This window comes from Dipodomys spectabilis, unplaced genomic scaffold (assembly GCF_019054845.1).
Source record: "Dipodomys spectabilis isolate Male_0828 unplaced genomic scaffold, ASM1905484v1 ptg000175l, whole genome shotgun sequence".
Lineage (NCBI taxonomy): Eukaryota > Metazoa > Chordata > Mammalia > Rodentia > Heteromyidae > Dipodomys > Dipodomys spectabilis.
The window spans coordinates 20,318,832-20,345,287 of NW_024870852.1; the positions used below are offsets into that span (position 1 = coordinate 20,318,832).

General features: G+C 52.2%; 2 protein-coding genes across 4 annotated transcripts; one reads left to right on the plus strand and one right to left on the minus strand.

Annotated features, from left to right (window-relative positions):
- Positions 1-82: 82 nt before the first annotated feature.
- On the plus strand, positions 83-7,072 carry Ctsa (cathepsin A). Its single transcript, XM_042694355.1, has 15 exons — positions 83-157; positions 273-466; positions 680-791; positions 1,367-1,417; positions 1,498-1,584; positions 1,806-1,961; positions 2,262-2,353; positions 3,228-3,312; positions 3,996-4,087; positions 4,167-4,245; positions 4,342-4,484; positions 5,093-5,168; positions 6,088-6,177; positions 6,339-6,443; positions 6,648-7,072. The coding sequence occupies exons 1-15, from the start codon at positions 104-106 to the stop codon at positions 6,729-6,731; spliced, it is 1,500 nt and encodes a 499-aa protein (XP_042550289.1). The 5' UTR covers positions 83-103; the 3' UTR covers positions 6,732-7,072.
- Positions 6,879-24,560, minus strand: LOC122120212 (phospholipid transfer protein). 3 transcript variants are annotated; one of them, XM_042694353.1, is made up of 16 exons: positions 24,514-24,560; positions 23,871-23,981; positions 23,694-23,793; positions 21,609-21,737; positions 20,336-20,491; positions 19,096-19,159; positions 18,879-18,942; positions 17,949-18,040; positions 15,437-15,613; positions 15,289-15,348; positions 11,779-11,943; positions 11,626-11,693; positions 8,355-8,397; positions 8,182-8,245; positions 8,028-8,104; positions 6,879-7,322 (listed from the first exon to the last, which is right to left on the minus strand). In XM_042694353.1, exons 2-16 carry the CDS (start codon positions 23,968-23,970, stop codon positions 7,191-7,193), a joined length of 1,491 nt encoding a protein of 496 aa, XP_042550287.1. In that variant the 5' UTR covers positions 23,971-23,981; positions 24,514-24,560; the 3' UTR covers positions 6,879-7,190. The 3 variants fall into 3 exon arrangements, with proteins under 3 accessions (XP_042550287.1, XP_042550288.1, XP_042550286.1); XM_042694354.1 differs by having other exon boundaries at positions 23,871-24,012; positions 24,514-24,540; XM_042694352.1 differs by lacking the exon at positions 24,514-24,560 and having other exon boundaries at positions 23,871-24,172.
- Positions 24,561-26,456: the final 1,896 nt, after the last annotated feature.

Here is a 26,456-nt window from a genome sequence, read left to right on the forward strand (position 1 = left end):
CGATCGCCCCCGCCGCTCACGTCCACAGAAGCAAAGATAAAAGAAGGGGTGGAGGGAATGGAGGCCGTCACGTGACGCGACACCCACGTGACCTCGGGCACACATGACTTCCAGTCTCCCGGCGCCTCCCGGACAGCAAGGACGCAGGGGAGCCGAGGTGAAGCCTCCGGGGCTGGAGGGGTCCGGGGCTGCAGGGGATCCCCGGTGCCGGGGGCGGCGGGCGGCGGCGCGGGAGGGCCGGGGAGCGGGTCACCAGCCGCTTTCCTCTCCAGATGGTCCGAGCCGCGCTGCCGCCGCCGAGCCTGCTGCTGCCGCTGCTGCTGCTGCTGCCGTGCTGGGCGCCCCGAGGCCAGGCAGCCCCCGACCAGGACGAGATCGAGTGCCTCCCGGGGCTGGCCAAGCAGCCGTCCTTCCGCCAGTACTCCGGCTACCTCAAAGCCTCGGGCTCCAAGCACTTCCACTACTGGTCTGCGGCCCTGGCTCCCGGGGCGGGCGGCGGGCGGCGGGCGGCGGGCGGCGGGCGGCGGGCGGGCGGCGGGCGGCGGGCGGCGGGCGGCGGGCCGGCGCTGGTACTCGGCCCCCCGCGGAGCGCGGCGCCGGGCGGAGGGGTTCTGAAGGGCGGCGAGCGCCGGGGGGACCCCTCTGCCGGCTGCACCAACTCCGCCCTGACCCTCCCCAGGTTTGTGGAGTCCCAGAAAGATCCGAAGAGCAGCCCTGTGGTCCTTTGGCTCAACGGGGGGCCCGGCTGCAGCTCCCTGGACGGGCTTCTCACCGAACACGGCCCTTTCCTGGTGAGTGGATGCCGCTTCCCACCCCCACTCCCGCCCACAGCCCCGGAGGGAAGGGACAGCTTTCTAGGGAAGAAGCTGGGGAAGGGGAAGACAGACTCTGTTTTCCTTCTTCCTGAGCCTTAGAGAGAGTCTCACACGCGCACGCGCATGCGCCGGTCCTGTGCTTGAACGCAGGGTTAGGGCTCTGTCCTTGAGCACTTTTTTTTTTTTTTAATGCCGGTCCTGGGGCTTGAACTCAGGGCCTGGGCACTGTCCCTGAGCCTTTTTGTGCTCAAGACTAGCACTGTACCACTTGAGCCACAGCTCCACTTCCAGCTTTTTGGTGTTTGATCAGAGATAGGGAGTCTCATGACTTTTCTGCCCAGGCTGCCTTTGAACTGTGATCCTCAGTTCTCAGCCTCCTGAGTAGCTAGGACTATGGAGGACTGCGGGCGTGAGCCACCAATGCCTGGAAAGCCTTAGTATTGTTTTCATCTCTACCTCTCAGGGTTTTGCCCGTGTAAGGGGCCTGGCATAACCCTTCCCTTCATTTGTTTGGCCCTCGGGACTCCCTCAGCCGTGTCTTTCTTCCTCAGATCCAGCCAGATGGTGTCACTCTCCAGTACAACCCCTATTCTTGGAACCTGGTATGTGGGCCTATGAGGGTGTCTGGGTACTTGAATGGAATGGGGAGCCCTCTTCAGTGCATTTCTTCTTCCCCCACTAGATTGCCAATGTGTTATACATTGAATCCCCAGCTGGTGTGGGCTTCTCCTACTCTGATGACAAGGTTTTTTCCACCAATGACACTGAGGTGAGTCTAAAGCCTGTCCAAGCTTCTTGGTTCTCCAAGGTGGCAGGGATGAGGAGACAGGCAACGTGGTCTTGGAGTCTACTGTTGGCTCCATTCCAAGCTATATGATATGGTCATAGCCAAGTCACTTCCTCTTGCACAAACTAGGTGTGTTGGTCTCATTTTCTGTGAGGACCTGAGGTCAAATACCAGACCTGATTCTCTCCTTTTGGTATCCCCAGGTAGCCCAGAGCAATTTCGAGGCCCTCAAAGACTTCTTCCGCCTGTTTCCAGAGTACAAGGACAATAAACTTTTCTTGACTGGCGAGAGTTATGCTGGCATCTACATTCCCACACTGGCCGTGCTGGTCTCGCAGGACGCCAGCATGAACCTTCAGGTACCGAAGGGAAGGGAGGCACCTTGCGGTATAGATTTGTACTTAGCAAGGTCACCTGATCAGCATACACATCAGCCTAGTCTTCTTCATGGCTGCCCGGTCTCTGTTTGCACATCTCCTACCACAGGAGGCTCACCTGTCAAGCTACCAGCTTGGTTTTTCAGATGGAGTAGCCTCATCCACCCCCACAAACCACCCTGGCTCTCAGCTACCAGATTGCAGAGGATCTAGATGTAGGTCAAGGGTGGTTCCTACTTATCCCACTCTCCGGGTGAACTGATGGCCCTGGGTGTTTCGCAGGGGCTGGCTGTGGGCAACGGACTCTCCTCCTATGAGCAGAATGACAACTCGCTGGTTTATTTTGCCTACTACCATGGCCTTCTGGGGAACAGGTATGGGAGAGGGGCTGTTGGGCAATCTCTAGGGTGGGTCAGGTCATACGATATTACATTCATCCTCCAGGCACATGCTATTCCAGATCCTTTCCTGGTTTATTAGCAGGTAGGGCCTAAGGTTGCCTGAAGTTTGGTGTTAAATCAGGATTTAAAGAGACTAAGAGGGCCAGGAATGTAGGTCAAGTGGTAGAATGCTGCATAAAAATGAGATTAAGGAGCCACGTGTCAGTGGCTCAAGCCTGTAATGCTAGCTACTCCGGCAGCTGAGATCTGAGGATCACAGTTCAAAGCCAACCCGGTCAGGAAAGTCCTTGAGACTCTTATCACCAATAAACCAATAGGAAACCAGGCCAAGGCACCGGTAGCACATGCCTGTAATCCTACCTACTCAGGAGGCTGAGTTCTGAGGATCACGGTTCAAAGCCAGCCTGGGCAGGAAAGTCTGAGACTCTTATCTCCAATAAAAACCACTAAAAAACAGGAAGTGGCATTTTAGCTCTAGCGGTAGAGCGCTCGCCTTGAGCTGAAGAGCTGAGGGACAGCGCCCAGGCCCAGAGTTCAAGCTCCATGACCGATCAAAATAAAAAAGAAAAGAAAGAAAAAAAAGAAAACTGGAAGTGGCGCTGTGGCTCAAGCGGTAGAGTGCTGGCCTTGAGCTGAAGAGCTGAGGGACAGCGCCCAGGCCCAGAGTTCAGGCCCCACAACCGACAAATATGAATAAATAAATAAATAGTAAAACATTTGGTGAACTACACACCCTGTGATAGCTTTCCTAGACCCCTGGGGTGAGGCCCTGGCTGGGGGCGGGAGGAAGGGGGACACTTGCTACACTGCTCACATGGGCTTAAGTGCCTGCTCTGACTTGTCGCAGGCTCTGGTCTTCGCTGCAGACCCACTGCTGCTCTCAGAACAACTGTAACTTCTACGACAACAAAGACCCAGAATGTGTAACTAGTGTAAGTGTCTGCCCCCACTCTGTCAGCCCTGGACTGGAATCCTGAAGACACCCTCCTAGAGGAGTCCTTTTCCTCCCTCAGCACCATTATCCTTCGATCCGGTAACAACACAGCAATGCAGTGTTCTCCGGGAACACCCTAGGAGGAAACTGAGGCCAAGATTGTTTAAAAGTCACAGTGATAGGAAGCAATAGTGCTAGGATTGGGCTCAGATCTGGAAGATTCTTTCCACTGAGCCTGAGTGTCCTTCCCTGTGAAAGAATGGGAGAAGGCCGGGCGCTGGTGGCTCACGCCTGTAATCCTAGCTACTCAGGAGGCTGAGATCTGAGGATCGCGGTTCAAAGCCAGCCCGGGCAGGAGAGACCGTGAGACTCCTATCTCCAATAAACCACCAGAAAAACCGGAAGTGGCGCTGTAGCTCAAGTGGTAGAGCGCTCGCCTTGAGCTGAAGAGCTGAGGGACAGCGCCCAGGCCCAGAGTTCAAGCCCCACGACCGACAAAAAAAAAAAGAAAGAAAGAATGGGAGAAAGGTGTCCCAAGGAGGCTGAGGTGTGAGAGCACTGAGCCTTGCAGGGACTCCGACTTCAGTGGGTGAGGTGTGAGGTGTGGACCAGGGATCTGTGTGTGTGGGTGAGGTGTGGACCAGGGATCTGTGTGTAAAGCACGCTGGTGTGTCGTCACAGCTGCAGGAAGTGTCTCGCATCGTGAGCAGCTCTGGCCTCAACATCTACAATCTCTACGCCCCGTGCGCTGGGGGGGTGCCCAGCTCTTTTAGGTAAGTCCTGCTGTGTATCCCTTGGCTCCAACCCCAGCTGGGTGGAGACCCAGCTCCCAGCCCCTCATTTCACTTGTAGGTATGAGGCCGGCACACTCGTGGTCCAGGATTTGGGCAACCTCTTCACTCGCATGCCATTCAAGCGCCTGTGGCATCAGGTGTGTGCCATGGCCTGGGCTTCCTCTTCCTTGGAGCGGGGGTGAGGGCAGGTAGACAAGCCGGGCCCCTGACCCTGTGTCTGTCTGTGTCTACAGGCATTGCTGCAGCGGTCAGGGACCCGGGCACGCATGGATCCCCCCTGCACCAACACCACAGCCGCCTCCACCTACCTCAACAACCCCTATGTGCGCAAGGCCCTGCACATCCCCGAGCAACTGCCTCGCTGGGACATGTGCAAGTGAGCTTCAGTGGCCGCTGCGGCTCAGGGTGTGGCAGGCCCCTGGGGCCCATGGCATCCCCGGCATCCCCAGGGGGTTCTTAAGGTGGGGGAGGGACAGTATAGATACCAGAATATGAAAATTAACTGTAAGGTAGGACCTCTCTCTCTCTCTCTCTCTCTCTCTCTGGTTCTGGGGCTTGAACTCAGGTCCTAGGCACTGCCCCTTGGCTTTTTTGCTCAAGACTGGCCCTCTACCACTTGAGCCACAGCTCTACTTGGAACTTTTTGTTACTTACAGATGAGTCTCACAGACTTCCCTGCCCAGGTTGGCTTTAAACCAGGATCCCCAGATCCCAGCCTCCTGAGTTGCTAGGATTATAGGTGTGAGCCACTGACAACTGACAGAATCTTTTTTGTTGTTGTTGGGAGGGCTATAGCCAAAAAATGTTACAAGTTTCTAAATGAGGATCTGTGAATGCCAGAGATCCAGTTAAGTCCTAGAAAGGCAACTGGCTAAAGGGGGGAGATTTAAACTGTGGTCAGCCTCTGGGGCTAGGAGAGAAGGTCTGAGCTGTTGACTCTTTTTTTCCCTCCTCCTTTTGGGTCTGTGCACATGTTCCTGGCAGCTTGCTGGTGAATTTACAGTACCGCCGACTCTACCAAAGCATGAACTCCCAGTACCTGAAGCTGCTCAGCTCACAGGTGTGTGGGAACAGGGTCCATCAGCGTCTAGAGAGCCTTAGTAGCACAGAGGGGCTGGGGAAGAGGGGAATGACCCCCTTTAGAGCCTCCTCCCCTCCCCCAGCCTTCCCCCTTCCGGAATCAGGGATGCTGAAACTCCTAGAGGTCAAATTCTTTGCCCAAGATCTGTGGTTGGCAGGATTGAGATTAGAATGTGGATTTGTCTCTAGTCCATGCCACTTGGCTGTAGGAGGCCCAGGAATCCATGTCAGCTAAGGAACTTTTACAATGAGAAGAGCTAGTAGATTGTGTCATAAATAGGTGAATGGAAATCTAGGGTGGGAAAAGGCATTGTCCTAGGTCATGAAGGACCAAGAACAAGTCCTTTTACTAGGCATTGGGCTTCAGCTGCAGTTTTCCTGTCTGTGCTAGCCTATGTTAGCACTCAAGGGGGCTGAGGCAGGAGGATTGAGAGTTCCAGGGCAGCTTGGCCTTACAGAGCCAGACTCTCTCAAAAACATTTTAAAAAGGAGGGGGGAGCCTGGGGAATGTGGCTTAGTGGTAGAGTGCTTGCCTAGCATTCATGAAGCCCTGGGTTCGATTCCTCAGTTCCACATCAACAGAAAAAGCTGCAACTGGTGCTGTGAGTTTAGTAGAGCACTAGCCTTGAGCAAAAGGAGCTCAGGGACAGTGCACAGGCCCTGAGTTCAAGCCCTAGGACTGACAAAACAAAACATTAAAAAAGAAAAAGTAAAAGAACAAAACTGGGGATAATGGGGAAAAGTTTTAGTGTTCACTGGATAGATAATCAGTTGGAAAATGGGAGAATTTCCTGGCTCATGCTATTTAGCTGGGCCCCTTAGATTCTCTGAAAGATAGGGCTTGAAAACGGGGGCCAGGTCATCTCAGACATGTCATTTTCCTGCTTACCTTGCTCCAGAAATACCAAATCCTTTTATACAATGGAGATGTGGACATGGCCTGCAACTTCTTAGGGGATGAGTGGTTTGTGGATTCCCTTAACCAGAAGGTAAGACGGGACTGCGTGCCCGGGGGCAGGTGCACCTGGGAGTGGTTCTGGTTGGGAGGACAAACCTGGGCAGTAGTTCCTGGTCCCTGAGGCGAGGTCCTGTGGGCGGCTGTGAGCGGGGATGAGCATGCTGTTAGCTGATGTCTTTCCTGGTGGGGTAGATGGAGGTGCAGCGCCGGCCCTGGCTAGTGGACTATGGGGAGAGTGGGGAGCAGATTGCCGGCTTCGTGAAGGAATTCTCTCACATTACCTTTCTCACCCTCAAGGTAAGGGAGGGTGAGGGATAAGTGGGTCGGAAGGGAAGGGAAGGGAAGGGGGGGGAATCCACCCACCCTTACCATCTAAGTTCTTTTTATTCTAGATTAAGGGCAAGTTTCCTGGGGAGGGGGGAAGAATAAAGGGTCCGGTGGTGCAGGATCATAGAGGAAGAGGCCGGTGTGGGTTGGCATCTCATAAGCTTTGCTCCCCAGGGTGCTGGACACATGGTCCCCACTGACAAGCCCCGGGCTGCCTTCACCATGTTCTCCCGATTCCTGAACAAGGAGCCATACTGATAACCAAGGGACCAGTGGAAGCGCCCGCAATGCCTGATCCAGCCCCTCCAACCTCTCCTGCTAGGATGGCAATCCTCCTTATGCAAAATGCCCCTGTGGACCAGAGTGCTCTTCCGGAACTGCTCTCACTTCATTCAGATAGCCGCCTGGGGGCAAGTTAGCACTTTATTCCCAGGCACTGCCGCCCAGGAGGCCTGGCTCCTGCCCTGCTTACAGAATGCCCTTCTGGATACATTGACCCCCATCCCAGGACCCCATAAGAGCTGTCAAGAGAGCCCAGGGGAGGGGTGGACGGACTCTAGACTAACTGATGATGGAATTAAATTGGGTACAGCTTCAAACCTCATCTTCTCTGTGGCACTAGGGTTGGAGTGGGCACTATAGGCTCTAGGTGGGGAGATGGAGGGGTTGGGAGGAGTGGCTCCTCTAATGCCAGCTGCCAGAGTGGGGATCAAGAGCTCAGGCAGCTGCCGCGGAGGGTGGAGGGGCGCTGGAGGCCCCAGGGTCCTGGGTGTTAGCAGGCCGGTTCTTGTTGATCACTTCCCGCAGTCCTTTGGCAAAGTGGAGGTCAGCCCCAATGGTGAGGAAGCCCTGTATAGGGGGACAGACAGTCTCACTCACTCACTCATTCCGTCTTGAGACAGACAGAGCCCTTGGCCTTGGGCGGTCAGCTAGTGCAGGAGACAGCAGAAAGGCAGTTCCCATAGCTCCATAGCAAGGATGTTAGGTGGAGGCTACAGAAGCCACCTGTGCTTCATGTGGCACTCAGGAGGCAGACCCGGCAGTTAAGACATGACAGCTTAGTTGGGGAGGGATGGAGAAGTGTTCCTAGGAGAAGGCACCCCTGGGAAAAGGCTGAAGGAGTCTGGTGTAAGATTAAAGTATGGGGAAGCATAGTTCAAGGGGTAGAGTGCTTGATGCAAATGTAAAGCCCAGGGTTCAGACTTCAGTACCACCAAAAAGAAGCTGGAGGGGGCATTGGTGAGTAGGTCAGAGATGGGGGCCGCAGAAGGTTCTTGGGGAACAAGGCACTGGTGGCTCAGACCTGTGATCCTAGCTATTCAAGTGGCTGACATACGAGTATCAGGATTCAAAGCCAGTCCCAGCAGAAGAGTACCTTCAATTAACCAACAATAAACCTAGAAGTGGAGCTGTGGCTCAAGAGGTAGAGTACCAGCCGAAGCACTCCGCGTGTGTATCACACACATGAGAACCCTCTAGAGAGCTATTGGGAGAGAAACCCCTGCCTCCCTCCCCTTCCCCCTCCCCCACACTTCCAGCCTTGATTCCACTCACTGCGTGATTTGTCACCACCTCCCGTACGAAATCAATGCCATCTGGTAGAGGAATCTGCACCCCACGCCAGATCCGCTCTGCGGGTGGGAGGGGCTGGCTCAGTCTGGCGCCCCATGATCACCCTCTGTCCCCCTCCCTGCTCACACAGCCCTACCATTGATCATGGGCATCACCCCGATCTGCAGCAGGGTCTTCAGAGGGGCCTGCAGTGGGATCAGCTGCAAGGGAAGAGGGGCACACAGGGCAGCACATGGGCGAGGCTGGCCTACATGAGGCTTGCCACCCACACAGACTGGCCCGGCCCCAATCCCACCATGCTCAACTTACAGCCAGCGACTCCAGCGCAGACTGGTTCGAGTAGATTTGGAACCTGTGGAAGAGAAACAGCTTATGGCTGGAGGCCCTACCTAGACCAACTCACCAGAGGTCCCAGGTTTCTGTACCATAGCACCCGCCTGTGCACCTCCTATGATATGCACATCCTTGAGCCAGTCAGTCTCCCCTCAGGTGTCCTGATCAAATCATCTTTTTGTTTTTTGATTCAGTACTTTTCTATATGCCCAGCTGCCAGCTGCCAGCTCTGAAGGTGTGTATTTAACACAGCTCACAATACTGTCAGAGTCTAAGGTCCGTTGTAAAGTTAAATATTGACCCAGGCTCATTCCATGTCTTAGCTATTGTGTAAAAGCAATAAACATGGACATGCAAGTTAAAAAGAAAAAAGTTCTTGGGCACTGGTGGCTCATGCTTGTGATTCTAGCTTCTCTGGAGGCTGAGATGTGAGGATCATGGTTCAAAGCTAGCCTGAGCAGGAAAGTCCATGAGGTTCTTCAATTAACAACCAGAAAACCAGAAGTGTACTGTGGCTCAAGTGGTAGAGAGCTATCCTTGAGCTGAAGAGCTGAGGGACAGAGCCCAGGCCCAGAATTCAAGCCCTACAACAGCCAAAAACTAAAAAAAAAAAAAAAAGTTAAAAGGGCTGGGAAGGTGGCTCTGTGGTAGAGTGCTTGCCTTGTAAGCATGAGGCCCTGGGTTTGATTCCTCAGCACCGCATAAACAGAAAGCCAGAAGTGGTGCTGTGGCTCAAGTGGTAGAGTAGAATGTCAGCTTTGGGCAAACAAGCTAAATGAGAGCATGATGCATTGAGTTTGTTTATGTTTGGGGGGGGTGGTGTTTGAACTCAGGACCTGGGCACAGTCCTGAGTTTTTTTTGTTTTTTTTTTTTAATCAAGGTGAGCACTCTACCACTCTGAGCCACAGTGTCACTTCCCATTTTCTGGTGGTTTATTGGAGATAAGAGTCTCACAGACTTTCCTACCTAGGCTGGCTTCAAACCATGATCCTCAGATCTTAGTCTCCAGAGTAGCTAGGATTACAGGCATGAGTCACATGCCCCATGGAACATACTTTAAAGAAGAGAAATATGAGGTCCAGAGAGGTGAAGCAATTTGCCTAAGGTCAACACAACTTCGTGTGTGTGTGTGTGTGTGTGTGTGTGTGTGTGTGTGTGTGTGTGTGTGTGTGTGTGTGTGTGTGTGTGTGTGTGTGTGTGTGCCAGTCCTAGGTCCTTAGGGCCTGAGCACTGTCCTTTAGCTTTTTTGCTCAAGGCTAGTACTCTACCACTTGAGCCACAGCTGCACTTCTGGCTTTTTGGTTAACTGGAGTTAAAATTCTCACAGATTTTCCTGTCCAAGCTGTCTTTGAACCTTGACTCTCAGATCTCAGCCTCCTTAGTAGCTAGGTTTATAGGTGCGAGCCACCAGCACCAGGCAACACAGCTATTTTTAGTATCAGGACCTCCTACCTGCTGTTTCCATTAGCCCCCAAGAACATCATTGACAATTGATTTCTGGGGAATGTTCTGTATCTGCCCTGCCCACGAGTAGCTCACCAGCCATACATGGTAAGGAAATGTGAATTCATGAAACTGAGGAACTATTAAGGGTTCACCTCTCCTCCCCACTCCCCTGCCCAGGACAGCACAGCCCTAGAAAGGAGATCTATTTGTATCTGTGGAGGGGGATGGGGGTTGGGGGAGGGTGAGCCTTACAAATATAACTTGCTGATTTAAGGTTACAAAGCCATTGTGCTCGTCTATGACTTGCTTTGCCTGCCTCTAGCAGCAGGGGAGAATCCAGAGTTGCTGCTGTGTTTTTTGAACATACTGGGGATTGACCTCGGACTCTACCACTTGAGCCACATCCCAGCCTAGGAGTTATTTTAAGAAAACACTTTTTTGATGGCTCAAGTTTCTAATCCTAGCTACTCAGTAGAGGCCAAGGAAGGGTCAAGGCTGAAGGCCAACTTCTACCAAAAAAAAAAAAATCACAAGATCCCATCTCCACCAATAAAAGCTGACAGGGCGGGGTTTGCCTAACCTAGCTATAGGGGAAGACCAATAGCTGAGTATGGAAATAAACATAAGGAAAATATTTGCCAGGCACCCGTGGCTCACACCTGTAATCCTAACTCCTCAGGGGGCAAAGGATCAAAGGTAGAAGCCAGCCGGGGCAGGGAACTATGAGGCTTGAATTATCAAGAATTAATCACCAAAAGTGGGGCTATGGCTCAAGTGGTAGAGTACCAGCTAAGGGGCAGTGCCTAGGCCCTATACTGGAACACACACACACACACAAATCCCTAAAACGGGCTGGGAAGGTGGCTCAATGGTAGAGTGCTTGCCTTGCATGCATGAGGCCCTGGGTTCGATTCCTCAGCACCACATAAGCAAAAAGAAAAAAGCTGGAAATGGCGCTGTGGCTCAAGTGGTAGAGCACTAGCCTTGAGCTGAAGAGCTGAGGGACAGCACCCAGGCCCAGAGTTCAGGTCCCACAACTGGACCCAAAAAAAAAAAAAACAAACAAAAAAACAAATCCCTAAAACAAAGCTAGGAGCCATTAACTCCTAGCTACTCAGGAGACCAACATCTGAGGATTGTGGTTCAAAGCCAGCCAGGAAAGTTCATAAGATTCTCCAATTAATTATCCAAAAAATCAGACGTGACTTAAATGATAGAGCCAGACTTGAGCACAAAAGCTCTGGGACAATGCCCAGGCTCTGAGTTCAAGCCCCAGGTCTAACACACACATACAAAATATCTAAACTAAAGAGGTTCCGGGGCATGGCTCAAGTGATAGAAGATCTATGAGATCCTGAGTTCAAATCCTAATACTTCCTAATGAAACAAAAAACACTTTTCTTTTTTTGTCGGTTGCGGGGCTTGACCTCTAGGCCTGAGTGTTGTCCCTGAGCTCTTCAGCTCAAGACGAATACTCTACCACTTGAGCCACAGAGCCAATTCGGTTTTCTGGTGGTTAATTAGAAATGTCTCATGGACTTTCATGCCCGAGCTAGCTTTGAACCGAGATCCTCAGATCTCAGCCTCCTGAGTAGCTAGGATTACAGGAGTGAGCCACCAATGCCCAGCTCAAAACACTTTTTTATGTATTAGTAAAGACAGATTCTAGCTCACCAGGACTTGCAGGTCTGACTCAATGTTAACTCCACTGTTCCATTGGATAGGTGTGCTCATTATCCTAAACACTTTAAGGCAAAGGGAAGTTAAGGGCCTGACCAGAAGTCTAACCCATCTGCGTACTTGCGCAAGTCCAGCTTCGTGCGCAGCGCCTTGCCCCGGAGTGCCATCTTGGCGCTGAGTCGAGCTTCCTGCCGGGAAGGGAAGAGGGGAACATCAAGGTCCACAACCACTTCTCAGTGATTCCCCTCTAACACCCTCACTCCAGGACCGCACCATGATCATGGTGGACAGCGGGACTTCAGGTAGGTTGGGTGGAACCAAGGCGATGGTGACACTGGCAGTGACAGAGACCGTGGTGCCCGAGGGCTTGATGGTACAGCGTGGGGGGACCACGGCGCGCAGCTCCAACTTCAGCGGGGAGTCAATCACTGCAGGGCTCTGGGGATGGAGCAAAGAGGGCTAGTCACAGCTCTAAACTCTTCCCTGGTGGGCAGTGGAAGACTACAGGTTATAAGTATCAAGACTTGTATAGCTTCGTGTACCTCAAAACAACAACAACAACAACAGAAATGGTTCAAATGGTAGAACCAGACTTGAGCACAAAAGCTCTGGGATAGTGCCCAAGTCCTGAGTTCAAGCTCCAGGACTAGCACACCCATACAAAATTCCTAAACCAAAGAGGTTTGGGGCATGGCTCAAGTGATAGAATATCTATGAGATCCTGAGTTCAAATCCTAATACTGGGCTGGGAAGGTGGCTCAGTGGTAGAGTGCTTGCCTTGCATGCATGAGGCCCTGGGTTCAATTCCTCAGCACTACATAGGCAGAAAAAAGCCGGAAATGGCGCTGTGGCTCAAGTGACTCAAGTGGTAGAGCACTAGCCAAGAGCTGAAGAGCTGAGGGACAGCACCCAGGCCCAGAGCTCAGGCCCCACGAACAGGAAAAAAAAAAATCCTAGTACTTCCATGGGGCTTGACACCACCACCCCAGGCCTGATCAAACATAACATTGTCCCCCTTATTATTTGTGTGTGTGTGTGTGTGTGTGTGTGTGTGTGTGTGTGTATGTGCACCTGCTAGTAGTAGGGCTTAAATTCAGGGCCTCATGCTCTCACTTGGCATTTTTGCTTAAGGCTGGTACTCTAGTACTTGAGCCACACCTCTCTCAGATCTCAGCTTCCTGAATAGCTAATATTACACTGGGGCCCAGCCCTTTTTCTTTTTGTTGGTTGTGGGGCTTCAACTCTGGGCCTGGGCGCTGTCCCTCAGCTCTTCAGCTCAAGGTGAGTGAGCATTCTACCACTTGAGCTATAATACCACTTCTGGTTTTCTGGTGGTTTATTGGAGATAAGAGTCTCACTGGCTTTCCTGCCCAGGCTGGTTTTGAACTGTGTTCCTCAGATCTCAGGCTCCTGAGTAGCTAGGATGACAGGCGTGAGCCACCAGCCACTAGTGCCCGGCTGCCCAGCCCTTTTTTTTTTTTTGGTTGGTCATAGGGCTTGAACTCTGGGCTTGGGCGCTGGCCTTGTGCTCCTCAGCTCAAGGTGAGTGCTCTACTGCTTGAGCCACAGCACCACTTCTGGTTTTCTATTGGTTTATTGGAGATAAGAGTGTCATGGATTTTGCTGCCCGGGCTGGCTTTGAACCATGATCCTCAGATCTCAGCCTCCTGAGTAGCTAAGATTATAGGTGTGAGCCACTGGCGCCCAGCCCCAGCCCTTTTTTGAGATAAAGTCTCAACATGTTGCCTAGTTGGTCTTGAGTTCTTAGATTCCAATAGTCCATCCACCTCAGCCTCCCAAGCACTAGGCCTACAGGCAGAGAGCACCTCTCCTGGCTCCTTCCTTCCCTGCTTTCCTAATGGCTTCTGCTCAGTATTCAAGATCCATTCCCTAACAGGGCTGGGAAGGTGGCTCAGTGGTAGATCACTTGCTTTGCATGCATGAGGCCCTGGGTTCGATTCCTCAGCACCACATAAGCAGAAAGAAAAAAGCTGGAAGTAGCACTGTGGCTCAAGTGGTAGAGCGCTAGCCTTGAGCTGAAGAGCTGAGGGACATCCCCATCCACTGCCCAAAGACAACTTTGTCATTTTTTTTGTTGTTTTTTTGCCAGTCCCGGGGCTTGAACTCTGGGGGGCCTGTACACTGTCTCTGAGTTTCTTTTGCTCAAGGCTAGCACTCTACCACTTGAGCCACAGTGCTACTTCCAGCTTTTTCTGTTTATGTGGTACTGAGGAATCGAACCCAGGGCTTCATGCATGCTAAGCAAGCACTCTACCACTAGGCCATGTTTCCAGCCCCCTTTGTCATGTTAATATCCCAGCTCCTTGCCTCCTCCTTTCTTAGCTGTTAGGGCATTTCTTCTAAGAGCCAGGTAGAATCCTATTAAATTTAAATGCTAACTCAGCACCAAACAGGATTCTGAATGCTGACTATGTATTAGCTCACTGAAGTCTCACAACAATCATCTGAGCCATCTATTTTTATTACTATTATCATTATTACTATTACTATTGTGATTTTATTTTATTATTATCCTCTTCCTTTATTTATATTTTTTGTCTGTCAGGGGGCTTGAACTCAGGGCCTGAGCTTTTTCACTCAAGGCTAGCACTCTACTACTTTGAGCCACAGCACCATTTCCAGTTTTCTGATGGTTAATTGGAGATAAGAGTCTCACAGACTTTCCTGCTGACTTTGAATCACAATCCTCAGATCTCAGTCCCCTGAGCAGCTGGGATTACAAGCCTAAGGCACTGGCACCCAGCTATTGTCCTCATTTTGGAGGTAGTAAGTTGTGGCAAAGACAAGTTATGTTGTCAGTTGCAGGACTAAGAGTTGAACCCAGACACTGTGTCTCAGAAATCACGCTCTTGACTGCTTGACCACAAACCGGGTGATGATGATGACAGTAACAACAGTAATAATGTTTATTGAGCACTTACTCCATATCAGGTACTGCGCTAATTATACCTATTAAATCATTTACTCTTCATGACAGCCTTGTGACTTTGTATAGTGGAGGCCAGTGTGACCCAGAGTCACATAAATTCCAATACAGGTTCAGGTCCCAGCTCTGTCATTACCAAGGTGAGCCAAGGGTGGGTGTGTTAATCATAACTCAAATATTTTTCTTTCTTTTTTCCTTTTCTTCCTCCTTCCCTCACACCCCCCAACCCCCAGACTGGGATTTGAACTTAGGGTCTCACAATTGCTTGGCTTGTTTGCTTAACTGGCACTCTATGACTTGAACCATTTCTCCAACCCAGCTTTTTGTTAGTTATTTTGCCCTACTTTTTTCTATCCGGGCTGACTTCAAACTTTGATCCTTGGGATCGCAACCTTTTGGGAAGGTAGGATTGCAGGCACGAGCCATTAGTACTATGCTTCAGGTATTTCTTTTACATTTCTTGTGGTGCTAGGATGGAATCCATGCTTGCACATACTAGGCAAGCATTCCACCACTGACCTATATATCCCCAACCTGCTTTTAGAATTGTTAGCTATCACCCCCTACCCTTCAAGCAAGGGGAAATTAAAGAACATATCGTCATCTCATCCCTGCAAGGTCTGTGTTCTCTGGAATCCTCAGAACAGCTCTGTGAAGGAGGCAGGGCAGAAGTGGGAACCCCTCCATCCCCAGGCTTGGCAAGGTGAGGGACCAGACCACAGGCAGTGGCCGGGTTTCTGTCTCCTCCGTGGCCCTCACTGGGGCCCTCCACCTCTGTTTCCTTCCTTCCTAGTTCCCCAACCCTAACCACAGCCCTACCTCTGGCCAGTGCTCACCAGGAGTACAATGCTTCCGAAGTACGAGGCCCTCAGCAGCATGTCCAGGTCATGTGGCACCTGGGCAGGAGAACCAGAATCAGGCAGGATCACAGGGAGCCCCACCACAGCCCCTTTGGCCCCTGCGCACAGCCAGGCTCTGGCATACCTTGTTCCCCACCAGTGTTAGCTTCAGGGCCCCCGCCCGGAAGTAGCTTTCCATGGCAGAGTCGAAAAAGAACTCAGAGAAGGCCACATACACCATCCGGTCCGTCTCCTGAAGCTGGGGCTCCACCGCCTGGTTGGGGCTGCTCCAGTTCCCTTCAGCGAGGGGGAAGAATGACCCCTGCGATTGGGGGATCAGGGTTAGAGTCAAAGCAGACTGACCTGTCTCCCTGTCCTGTGCAACACATGATGGGGGACTCTGGGGAGTCAGACACAGCTTTCCTGGGGGGCACTGAAAGAGGATGGGGTTATTACAGGGAGTGCCCTATCCACCTGGAGAAGAGAGGACCAGGAAAGGTGTCAAGGGCAGGAGAGGGGGCATTTGCATAAGCCCTGGAAGCTAGATGGCAGTAATGACAGCCCCTGCTGATATGGGCCAGGCACTTTCAGCCTCTTTACTAGGACAACTCTTCTAGTCTACATGAGGGCCCAGGGAGACACACCGCCTCCTCAAGAAGAAGTGGGTATGGAAAAGTGAAGGTCATGATGCTTGTTTGGCAGGACTGGATTTGAACTTCAGACATTCCTGATCTAGAGTCCATGCTCTGAAATTCTCTGCTACCCTCTACTGTGGGGAGGGGAGGCAAAGACAGTGGCCATATACTAGCTATGCAGCTTCAGGAAACTAATATTGCCCTTCTGAGCAAATCTTCACAGCCCTGAAGTTAGGATAGTTAGCTGTCTGTATCTACAGATTCAACCATTGTGTGTGTGTGTGGGGGGGGAAACGGGATGACAATATGGCATCTGTATTAAGTGTGTACATTTTTTTTCTTGTCATTACCTAAGTAGCCCAGTGTAACTACAATTTATGTAGTATTTGCATTGGATTAGGTGTTGTAAGTCATCTGAAAATGATTTAAAACCCATTTATACAATTAATATGCACTAATATAGAAAAGAAAAGGACTGTATAAGCTACGTGTGTATGTCTGTGTGTGTGTCTGTGTGTGTGTCTGTGTGTGTGTGCTGAACCTGGGGCTTGAATTCAGGGCATGGGCACTGTCCTTGAGCCTTTTTACTTAAAGCTAGTGTACTGCTGTTTGAGCCACAGTTCCATTTCCAGCTTTTTGCTGGTTGAGAGAAGAGTCTCATGGATTTTTCCTGCCCAGGCTGGATTCAAACCACAGTCCTCAGATTTTAGCCTCCTGAGTAGCTAAGATTACAGATGGGAGCTACTGGTTCCCAGCTTCCTGTAGAGACACACACACACACACACACACACACACACACACACACACACACACATATATATACATACATATATATGTATATATATACATATATATATATACACATATACATATATATACACTACACACACATATACACACATACATATATATACATACATATATATGTATATGTATATATACATATATATATATACACACACATATACACTTATACATACACACACACACACACACACACACACATATATTTATTTTATTTTATTTTTTTTGTCAGTTGTGGGCGCTGTCCCTCAGCTCTTCAGCTCAAGGCTAGCACTCTACCACTTGAGCCACAGCACTACTTCTAGCTTTTTTTCTGCTTACGTGGTAGTGAGGAATCAAACCCAGAGCCTCATTCATACAAGGCAAGCACTCTACCACTGGGCCACCTTCCCAGCCCCTTATATTTTCTTAAAAAAAAAAAAAAAGTAACTCATAGCTGGGTGCCAGTGGCTCCCACCTGTAATCCTAGCTATTTGGGAGGCAGAGATCTGACCTCAATTTATTTATTTTATTTTATTTTTTTGCCAGTCCTGGGACTTGAACTCAGGTCCTGGGCACTGTCCCTGAGCTTCTTTTGCTCAAGGCTAGTACTCTACCATTTGAGCCACAGCACCACTTTTGGCTTTTTCTGTTTATGTGATACTGAGGAACCAAACCCAGGGCTTCATGCCTGCTAGGCAAGCACTCTACCACTAAGCCACTTCCCAACCCAGAACGTCATAAAACTCTTATCTCCAATTAACCTCAAGAAACCTGGAAGTGGCTCTGTGTTTCAAAGAAGTAGAGGGAAGCCGGGCGCTGGTGGCTCACGCCTGTAATCCTAGCTACTCAGGAGGCTGAGATCTGAGGATCGCGGTTCAAAGCCAGCCCGGGCAGGAGAGACCGTGAGACTCCTATCTCCAATAAACCACCAGAAAACCGGAAGTGGCGCTGTAGCTCAAGTGGTAGAGCGCTCGCCTTGAGCTGAAGAGCTGAGGGACAGCGCCCAGGCCCAGAGTTCAAGCCCCATGACTAACACCGCCCCCCACCAAAAAAAAAAAAGGAAGGTAGAGCCGGACACTATGAACAAGGAGGTTTAACCTCAGTTTGTGCAACAGGGAACCACAGCATTCCTAATAGTAAGAGCTGCCCTAAAGAGAAAAAAAAAAATCACATAGAGGAAGAGTGAGTCTGGCTAGGAAGTCAGAGATTATGCATACACCAAACCCAGCAGCTCACCCGGAATTCCATGTCTAGGTTGCTGGTGGAAACCACAGGATCCTTCAGGAGGAAGTAGTCAATGCCAACGAGCTCATCCACAGAACTGCGCACTGCGGGAGGGGCTTCGGTCACTCAAAGCTGTGTGATGTTAGTCAAGCTGCTTAACCTCTCTGGGTCTCTCATTCATAAAATGTAGATACTCATCTCATGAGGGTTCTCATGAGGATCAATAGTTATATGTCAAAAACACTCAGTGCCTTGTATGTAGCAAGTGTTCAACAAAGAAGCTATCGTCATCATTTTTTTTTTGGGGGGGTGTCTGGTCATGGGGCCTGAACTCTGGGCCTGGGTGCTGCCCCTCAGCTCTTCAGCTCAAGGCTAGCGCTCTGCCACTTGAGCCATAGCACCACTTCCGACTTTTTTCTTTTTGCTTATGTGGTGCTGAGGAATCGAACCCAGGGCCTCATGCATGCAAGACAAACACTCTACCACCTTCCCAGCCCTCATCATCATTATTTTTAATTACTATTACTTCTACAGAGTATCATCAAATCATTAAACAAGATGGCAAAGGAATCATTTCCTTTCTTGGTCTTTCCTTGCTGTTTATTCCCTTCCAATGCCTTGTGTGCTCAATGTCTTTGAAAGGATAAGATCTCTGCCCACAAGTGGCAGAGATGATAGCTTAGGAAAAATGTGTCCAATTATCAGCAGGCATATATTGGGATCCTGACTGCCACCAGGGCAAAGCATTGAGAACCAAGCAAGGAAATCAGAGAAAAGTAAGCACTTACCTAAGGTCACACAGCAACACATTTGAGTCCAGGACCATCCCACAGCTGGGCTTGGGAAGGGCCTGACTCAGAAATGCTGTGGGACAGCTGCAAATCCTGCCTCTCCTCCTACCCCACCCCCAACTCCAGCCTGGCCCAGCCAGCATCAACGCACCAGGCACCGTGTCCAAGAGGGAGTTGAGTAGAACCATTCCTGAATGATAGAGCACCGGGCAGATCTGGGAGGTAAGGCTAGAATCAGGGCCTTCTCAACAGGAGAGCCCCCCACCACACACACACACACACACACACACACACACACACACACACACACACACACACACACACACACTGTTCCCTCCCTACCCTCCCTTCCCTCGTGCATCTCATACCTGCTGGTTGAGGAGGAAGCGCATCCCAGAAGTGATGAACGTGGAGAGAAATTCATACACTTTCCTGGGCAGAGAGGAAAGGCTGGGTGAGCCCAGCCCATTGCCCACCCCACCCTGTCCCCACTCCAAGCCAGGTCCAGGAGCAATGACAGTGACCAGAGAAACTATGGTACCAAGGACTCCCCAGCTCCATTCTGAATTCCCAGCTCTTCCCTTCTCTAGCCCCAAACCTGACTCTGAAGACTGCTAGACCTTCTTCCACCAAATGAATCCACACTTACTTTCTCATAGGTATTGTGATTGATGTCTCCCATCTTCAGTTCGTAAGTTCATACCGTGTGTGTGTGTGTGTGTGTGTGTATGTGTGTGTGTGCGTGCGCGCGCACCTGCCAGTTCTGGTGTTAGAATTCAGAGCCTGGGTGCTGTCGCTGAGCTTTCATGCTCCAGTCTAGCACTCACCAGTTGAACCACAGCTCCATGTCCAGATTTTTGGTGGTTAATTGGAGATAAGACTCATGGGCTGTCTTGCCTGGGCTGGCTTCAAACCATGATCCTCAGAGCTCAACCTCCGGAGTAGCTAGGATTACAGGTGTGAGCCACCAGTGCCCAGCTTCAATCCATAACCTTACTGATGCCCACTCCCCTACTGGTGCTTGTGTCCTGTGTTCTGCTGGTGGGGCTCAGATGCTTCCTCTTCCAGGTGGTCTTCCTAGTGCATGGCCAACTATGCACACTGATCCTTAGCTATTCTATTCTATTCTATCCTATAATGTGGATAGGCAGTTATCATATACAGGTATTATTGTGAATGTTTTACAAATACAATCCTCATAATGAAGTTTATTTATTTAGTCAACCGTGAGGCTTGAACTCAGGGCCTGTGTGCTGCCCTGAGCTCTTCAGTTCAAGGTGAGCACTTTACCACTTAGAACCCCAGCGCTCCTTCTGGTTTTCTGGTCCCATGGACTTTCCTGCCTGGGCTGACTTTAAACTGCGATCCTCAGATCTCAGCCTTCTGAGTAGCTAGGCTTACCGGCGTAAGCCACTGGCACCCAGCTCTAAATTTTTTTTAAATTTTGTCTTCATTTTCCTCACAATTTTGTATAAAACAGGTTCTATTCCCACCCCCTTTTTACCAATGAGGAAATGGACTTGCTTGAGCTACCAAGCCTTGCACTTTATGTCATACATGGAAATGGAGATGCGAGGCTCAAAAGGGTGTACTGGGGCTAGGACTTACCTGAAGGTTCCCCCGAAGGCCACGTGCATTTTGGAGACAGAGGCCTGGCAGGAGACATTGGACACTTTCATCCGGCCACTGGGGTCCTGGGAGAGCTGCAGTCCTGTGTGGATGAACACACCTTCTGCCGAGGCGTTGATGTAACCGCCATCATATCTGCCAAAGGAGGTTAATGCTCTAGCCCATTCTAGCTGGGAAGTGAGCTGCCACTCAATGCTGCTGTCCTGGCTCCCGTACTTCCTGATACCTTTTTGTTGTTGTTGAGAGGTTTTTCTTTTGTGTGTGTGTGTGCGCTGGTACTGGGGCTTGAACTCAGGGCCTAGGTGCTGTTTATGAGCTTTGGTGCTCAAGGCTAGCACTCTATCCATTGAGCCACAACTCCTCATCTGGCTTTTTTTGGTGGTTAACTGGAGATAAGAGTCTCACTGAGGGGCTTGGAAGGGGGCTCAGTGTTAGAGTGCTTGCCTTGCATGCATGAGGCCCTGGGTTCAATTCCTCGCACCACATAAGCAGAAAAAGCTGGAAGTGGCGCTGTGGCTCAAGTAATAGAGCACTAGCCTTGAGCTGAAGAGCTGAGGGACAGCGCCCAGGCCCAGAGTTCAGGCCCTATGACCAAAAAAATTAATTAATTAATTAATTTAGAAAAAAAAAGAGTCACTGACTTTCCTGCCATGGTGCCATGGCTGGCTTCAAACTGTGATCCTCAGATCTTAGTCTCCTCTGTAGCTAGGATTACAGGCATGAATTACTGGCACCCGGCTTCTTGTTGATTTTTGAGACAGAGTCTCACTATGTAGCTCAAGCTAGCCTAGAACTTGAGATACTTATGTTTCAACCTCTAGAGTGCTGGGATTATAGGCATGTATCACCCATCAGGATTAAGATTATACCTCTTGGGCTGGGAATGTGGCTTAGTGGTAGAGAGTGCTTGCCTAGCATGCATGAAGCATTGGGTTCAATTCCTCAGTACCACATACACAGAAAAAGAAGCTAGAAGTGGTAGAATGCTAAGTCTTGAAAAAAGAAGCTCAGGGACAGTGCCCAGGGTCTGAGTTCAAGCCCCAGGACTGGAAAAAAAAAGTTTTACCTCTTAATAGGCTACCTTTCTGAAGTTTACCGACACCCACCAAACACTCCTACTAATCCTTAAGATGTGAGTAAAGTTGACCCTAGTGTAAGGATGGAGAAAATGGAACTCAGAAAAACTAGACACTGCCCCTAGCTCGGCCTTGTCATCCCACCCTCCTCTCCCCTGCAAGTGCCCCATCCTCACAAAAACCAGTAGAGAAGCTGTCTCCGGAAGCGTAATCCCAAGGAGGCATTGGAGATTTGCAGCACCAGCTCCTGCTCAGGCTGGAAATGTAGTTCAGAGGATGTCAGTTGCAGCTCTGTGACTTTCACCCTGTGGGAAGCCCCTGGATCAGATCCAGGATCAAGAGGAGGGGACCCCACACAACCCACAGGGAACTCATTCCCTCCCCTTCCAGCTCAAGCTGGGGAAGCTGGGGTGGGTGGAATGAAAATTCTTCCATTGTCCTCCAGTGCCCAACTTAGACTTGGGTGGCTCAGAAACTAAGGTTTCTGCTGGGCACTGGTGGCTCAAGCCTGTAATCCTAGCTACTCAGGAGGTTGAGATCTGAGGATCACAGTTCAAAGCCAGCCCAGGCAGTAAAGTCTGTGAGACTCTTATCTCCAATTAACCACCAAAAAAGTGGTGCTTTGGCTCAAAGTGGTAGAGTGCTGGTCTTGAGTGAAAAAGCCCAGGGACAGTGGCCAGGCCTTGAGTTCAAGCCCCAGGACTGGCAAAAAGCAAACAAACAAGAAGAGAAAGAAAGAGAGAGAGAGAAAGAAAGAAGAAAAGAAAGAGAGAGAGAGAGGAGGAGAGGAAGGAGGGAAGAAGGGAAGGAAGGACAGAAGGAAGGAAGGAAGGAAGCAAGGACAGTATGTAGCTATGTAGCCCAGGCTAGCCTCAGACTCCTGAGTGCTGAAATTACAGTGGTGCACAATGCACCTGAATTTCCTCAGGGTCCTTTGCCAGAATTACTGAGGCCTTACTCAGGCCCAATACCCAATTCCCCTGACCCCTCCGTCCTCTGCTTCTGCCTATGTTGGCTAGCAGGAGCACTTGCTTATACCTTTCAGGCCGCTTCTTTTTTTTTTTTTTTTTTGAGGTGGGGGGGAGTCGGGTCGTGGGGCCTGAACTCTGGGCCTGGGCGCTGCCCCTCAGCTCTTCAGCTCAAGGCTAGTGCTCTACCACTTGAGCCACAGCTTTTATTTTATTTTTTATTTTATTTTTGCTTATGTGATGCTGAGGAATCGAACCCAGGGCCTCATGCATGCAAGGCAAGTGCTCTACCACTTGAGCCACAGCACCACTTTTGGTTTTTTTCTTTTTTGCTTATGTGGTACTGAGGAATTGAACCCAGGGCCTCAGGCATGCAAGGCAAGCGCTCTACCACTGAGCCACCTTCCCAGCCCCTCAGGCCACTTCTTAAACCCGGCCCCACCGGCTTGGTCCCGCCCCCAGAGCCCGCACCGCACCCGTCCTCCCCGTCCTCCCTGCCCTCCCCGCCCTCCCTGTCGTCCTCCCCGTCCTCCCCGCCCTCCCCGCCCTCCCCGTCCTCCCCGTCCTCCCCGCCCTCCCGGTCCTCCCCGCCCTCCCCGTCCTCCCCGCCCTCCCCGCCCTCCCGGTCCTCCCCGCCCTCCCGGTCCTCCCCGCCCTCTCCGTCCTCCCCGCCCTCCCCGCCCTCCCCGCCCTCCCCGTCCTCCCTGCCCTCCCCGTCCTCCCTGCCCTCCCCATCCTCCCTGTCGTCCTCCCCGTCCTCCCTGCCCTCCCCGCCCTCCCCGTCCTCCCCGCCCTCCCCGTCCTCCCCGTCCTCCCCGCCCTCCCCGCCCTCCCCGTCCTCCCCGTCCTCCCCGCCCTCCCGGTCCTCCCCGTCCTCCCCGACCTCCCCGCCCTCCCCGCCCTCCCCGTCCTCCCTGTCCTCCCCGTCCTCCTTGTCGTCCTCCCCGTCCTCCCTGTCCTCCCCGTCCTCCCTGTCGTCCTCCCCGTCCTCCCTGTCCTCCCCGCCCTCCCGGTCCTCCCCGCCCTCCCCGTCCTCCCCGCCCTCCCCGACCTCCCTGTCCTCCCTGTCCTCCCTGTTGCCCTCCCCGTCCTCCCTGCCCTTCTCGTCCTCGTCCTCCCCGCCCTCCCCGTCCTCCCCGTCCTCCCCGCCCTCCCCGCCCTCCCCGTCCTCCCTGCCCTCCCCGTCCTCCCTGCCAGGATCTCGTACACCGGCCTTCAACCCTGCCTCCGGGCGCCCAGGACGCCCCTTTCGAAGGCGTGCCCGCCCCAGGCTCCGCCCGAACCCCCACTTACTCCGAGATGTTGTAGTAGAAGTGGCCCTCTCTCCCCCGCAGGTCTGGGATAGTGATGGTCTCCAGTTCTTGCTCCAGAAAGCGCAGCCCTTCCTGCTTCACTGAAGCAGCGAGGAGACCCTTAGCCCGGGCCCGGGGGCTGGGCGACCCCGCCCGCCCCCCGGCGGCCGCCCCTTACCCAGCTCCAGCGCCTTGGAAGTGACGCGGATCTTGCATCCCGGGAGCTCCGCGTGGGCACCTGCCAGCAGCGCTAGCAAGAGGGCCCCGAGGAGGGCCATGGCGAGCGGGCCTGGGGGCGAGGGTGGGATCGCCGGACTCGCCTGGACCTCCGGAGCGGCGAGGAGAGGGGGCTGACCCGGGCCGTTACCCTCCCAGGGGAACTCGCAAACCAGCCACCCTGCTTCCATTCGACAGATGCAGAAACTGAGGCTCAGAAAGGCCACATGACTTGCGCACTGCCTCTCAAGGATGTGGAGCACAGGGAGGGGACAGCCTCGGCTCCTTCAGGCCACGTGACAAGTCTGGACCTCCGGGGAGGGGATCAAGCCCCCTCCCTCCACTCCCCTCCATGACCTTTTCTTTGGAGGCGGGCGGGCCCGGGCTCGCGCGTTGCCATGGCAACGTGGGCACGCGCATTCCTAGGGAACAGCTAGCTGTCTCCCCGGGCCCCCGCGCACGCGCGCGCGCCCTCGCCACGCTGGAGCGCCAGGCGGGACCCCGCGGGCGCCTGGGGTTCCAGGGTCCTACGTCTCTCCCACGGAGGGATTCTTCCCGTCACCCCCACCTCAGCGGCCTTCCCCCATCGGCTGTCCTCCCCTCACCTGGGTTCCGCGGGGCTGCGGGGCTGCGGTGGGATGGGACGAGCGGCGGCGGGCGGCGCTGGGGATCCGGGCCGCGGGGTCTGGCGGGCAGCGGTGTTCCAGCCGTCCTTTATAAAGCCGAGCCTCCCGGACCCCCCTCCCCGCTCCCCGCTCTCCCCTCCTCCCTGGGGGCTGGGAGGGGACGGGGCGGGACGCTGGCAGGCGGAGCGGGCTGAACCGAGCCCCGTGACACGTCTGGCTTCTGTCGGGACAAGTGGGGGACTCGGCCTTTCAAGAGAGGGGGAAGTGCGGGAGCCAGCCCGCCCGCCGCCCCCCGCCCAGCTCCCAGAGCCGGCTCTTCAGAGCGACCGTGGGCCAGTCATTTCACTTCCAATCCGCCGCGTCTCCGAGGCCAGCCAATGTGCGCAACAGGAGCTGCCTGGGTCTTCGCTGCAACCCAGGCCAAGTTTTTCGTTCCCTTCCCTCTTGCCTAGCTTCGCTAAGGATGCCCGGGCCTGGGGCCCCGAGGAATCAGAGGCCTTCCCTAGGAGGGAAAGCAAGTCCTAACAAGGGCTTTCAGGCCCCGGGACAACACACAGGCGACTGAAATCCCTCATGCTGGTGCGGATTATGGATTCTTGGACGAACCCTTGGAGCCAGATACTTTGCACAGGACTCTTGTGTCGCATCAACGGCCAACAGGGTTCCAAGTACCTAGGACAGGGACAGAGTAGGTGCTATCTTTTTGCTGTCAATCAAAGAGGGAGGAATAATGGTGTCCTCCAACTTGTTCTGATTTTCCTGGGACTTTCCTGGTATTTATAGTCCCTGGGAACCCACTCTGTCCCATGCAAACCAGGATGGCAAAGCACCCTAGATCTAGGTCAACTTATTTAGCCTTCTTAATAGCCTGTGTGGCTGGCACTCTTAACCCTCTCTTGCAGTAAACTGGGGAGGTTGAAGAGACTCTTGCTGGGATTGTGGACTCCACTTAAGAGATGGTGCATAAACAGTGGGAAGTGGGTTTTATAGCCCAGTAAAGACTCCTCTGAGGGACTACAGTGCACATCCTAACATGCCTGGCATTACATTCTTACTTTTCTTAGCCTATTATCTAAAAATAGAAAATGATCAGCCTGGTGTCAGTGGCTCATACCTTTAACCTTAGCTAATTAGGAGGCTGAGATCTGAGGATCAAGGTTCAAAGCTAGCCTGGACAAGAAAGACCATGAGACTCTGATCTCCAGTTAACCACTAAAAAGCCAGAAGTAAAGCTGTGGCTCAAGTGGTAGAGTGCTATCCTTGAACCAAAAAAATAAAATTAAAATTAGAAAAAGAGCTTAGGGACAATTCCCAGGCCCTGAATTCAAGCCCCAGTACTAGCATGTACAGAGAGAGACAGAGAGAGAGAGAGGGAGGGAGAGAGAGAGAGGGAGGAGAGAGATCATCATTTAAGGCTATTGAAATAATAAATTGAGTGGGCTTGGCAAATGTGCTGGGAATGGTATATGGCACACCATTAGCACCAAAGAAATGCTGGTTATTATGAGTAGAGGCACATACAACAAGTATACCAGTGGAATGGGTACATGAGGGGGAGAGAAATGCTGAGGGTCAGAGGAGGCATGGTTATTTATATTCCTTTGAACTCAAGTAACCTTCCTGGAGTCTGACTCAGGGAGCAAAGCTGCAGACCAGGGTGGGGGGTGCAGCTCAGCAATGGGGTGCATGATTAGCATGTCTTTGTCACTGTGGCTTCAGCTCAGATGGTGTCACTTGTAGGGTGGCCTTCCCACCCTATCTTGACCACTTCCTCTCAATCGCAGCTTGCTTGAGTTTTTAGAAATCGTTTTACTACTTGATTTTTTTAAATTTATTTTATTTATTTTTTTGTCATGGGGCCTGAACTCTGGGCCTGGGCACTGTCCCTCAGCTTTTCAGCTCAAGGCTAGTGCTCTACCACT

Excerpts from the sequence above, each read along its gene's own strand:
- Ctsa (XM_042694355.1), top strand. The coding sequence starts at position 104 with ATGACTTCCAGTCTCCCGGCGCCTCCCGGACAGCAAGGACGCAGGGGA. Across the intron at positions 158-272 it reads AAGGACGCAGGGGAGCCGAG|ATGGTCCGAGCCGCGCTGCC; the intron begins GTGAAGCCTCCG and ends TTTCCTCTCCAG. Across the intron at positions 6,444-6,647 it reads TTACCTTTCTCACCCTCAAG|GGTGCTGGACACATGGTCCC; the intron begins GTAAGGGAGGGT and ends TTTGCTCCCCAG.
- LOC122120212 (XM_042694352.1), bottom strand. The coding sequence starts at position 24,099 with ATGGAAGCAGGGTGGCTGGTTTGCGAGTTCCCCTGGGAGGGTAACGGC. Across the intron at positions 8,398-11,625 it reads ACGAAGCTGGACTTGCGCAA|GTTCCAAATCTACTCGAACC; the intron begins GTACGCAGATGG and ends TCTCTTCCACAG. Across the intron at positions 8,105-8,181 it reads GGTGATGCCCATGATCAATG|AGCGGATCTGGCGTGGGGTG; the intron begins GTAGGGCTGTGT and ends TCCCACCCGCAG.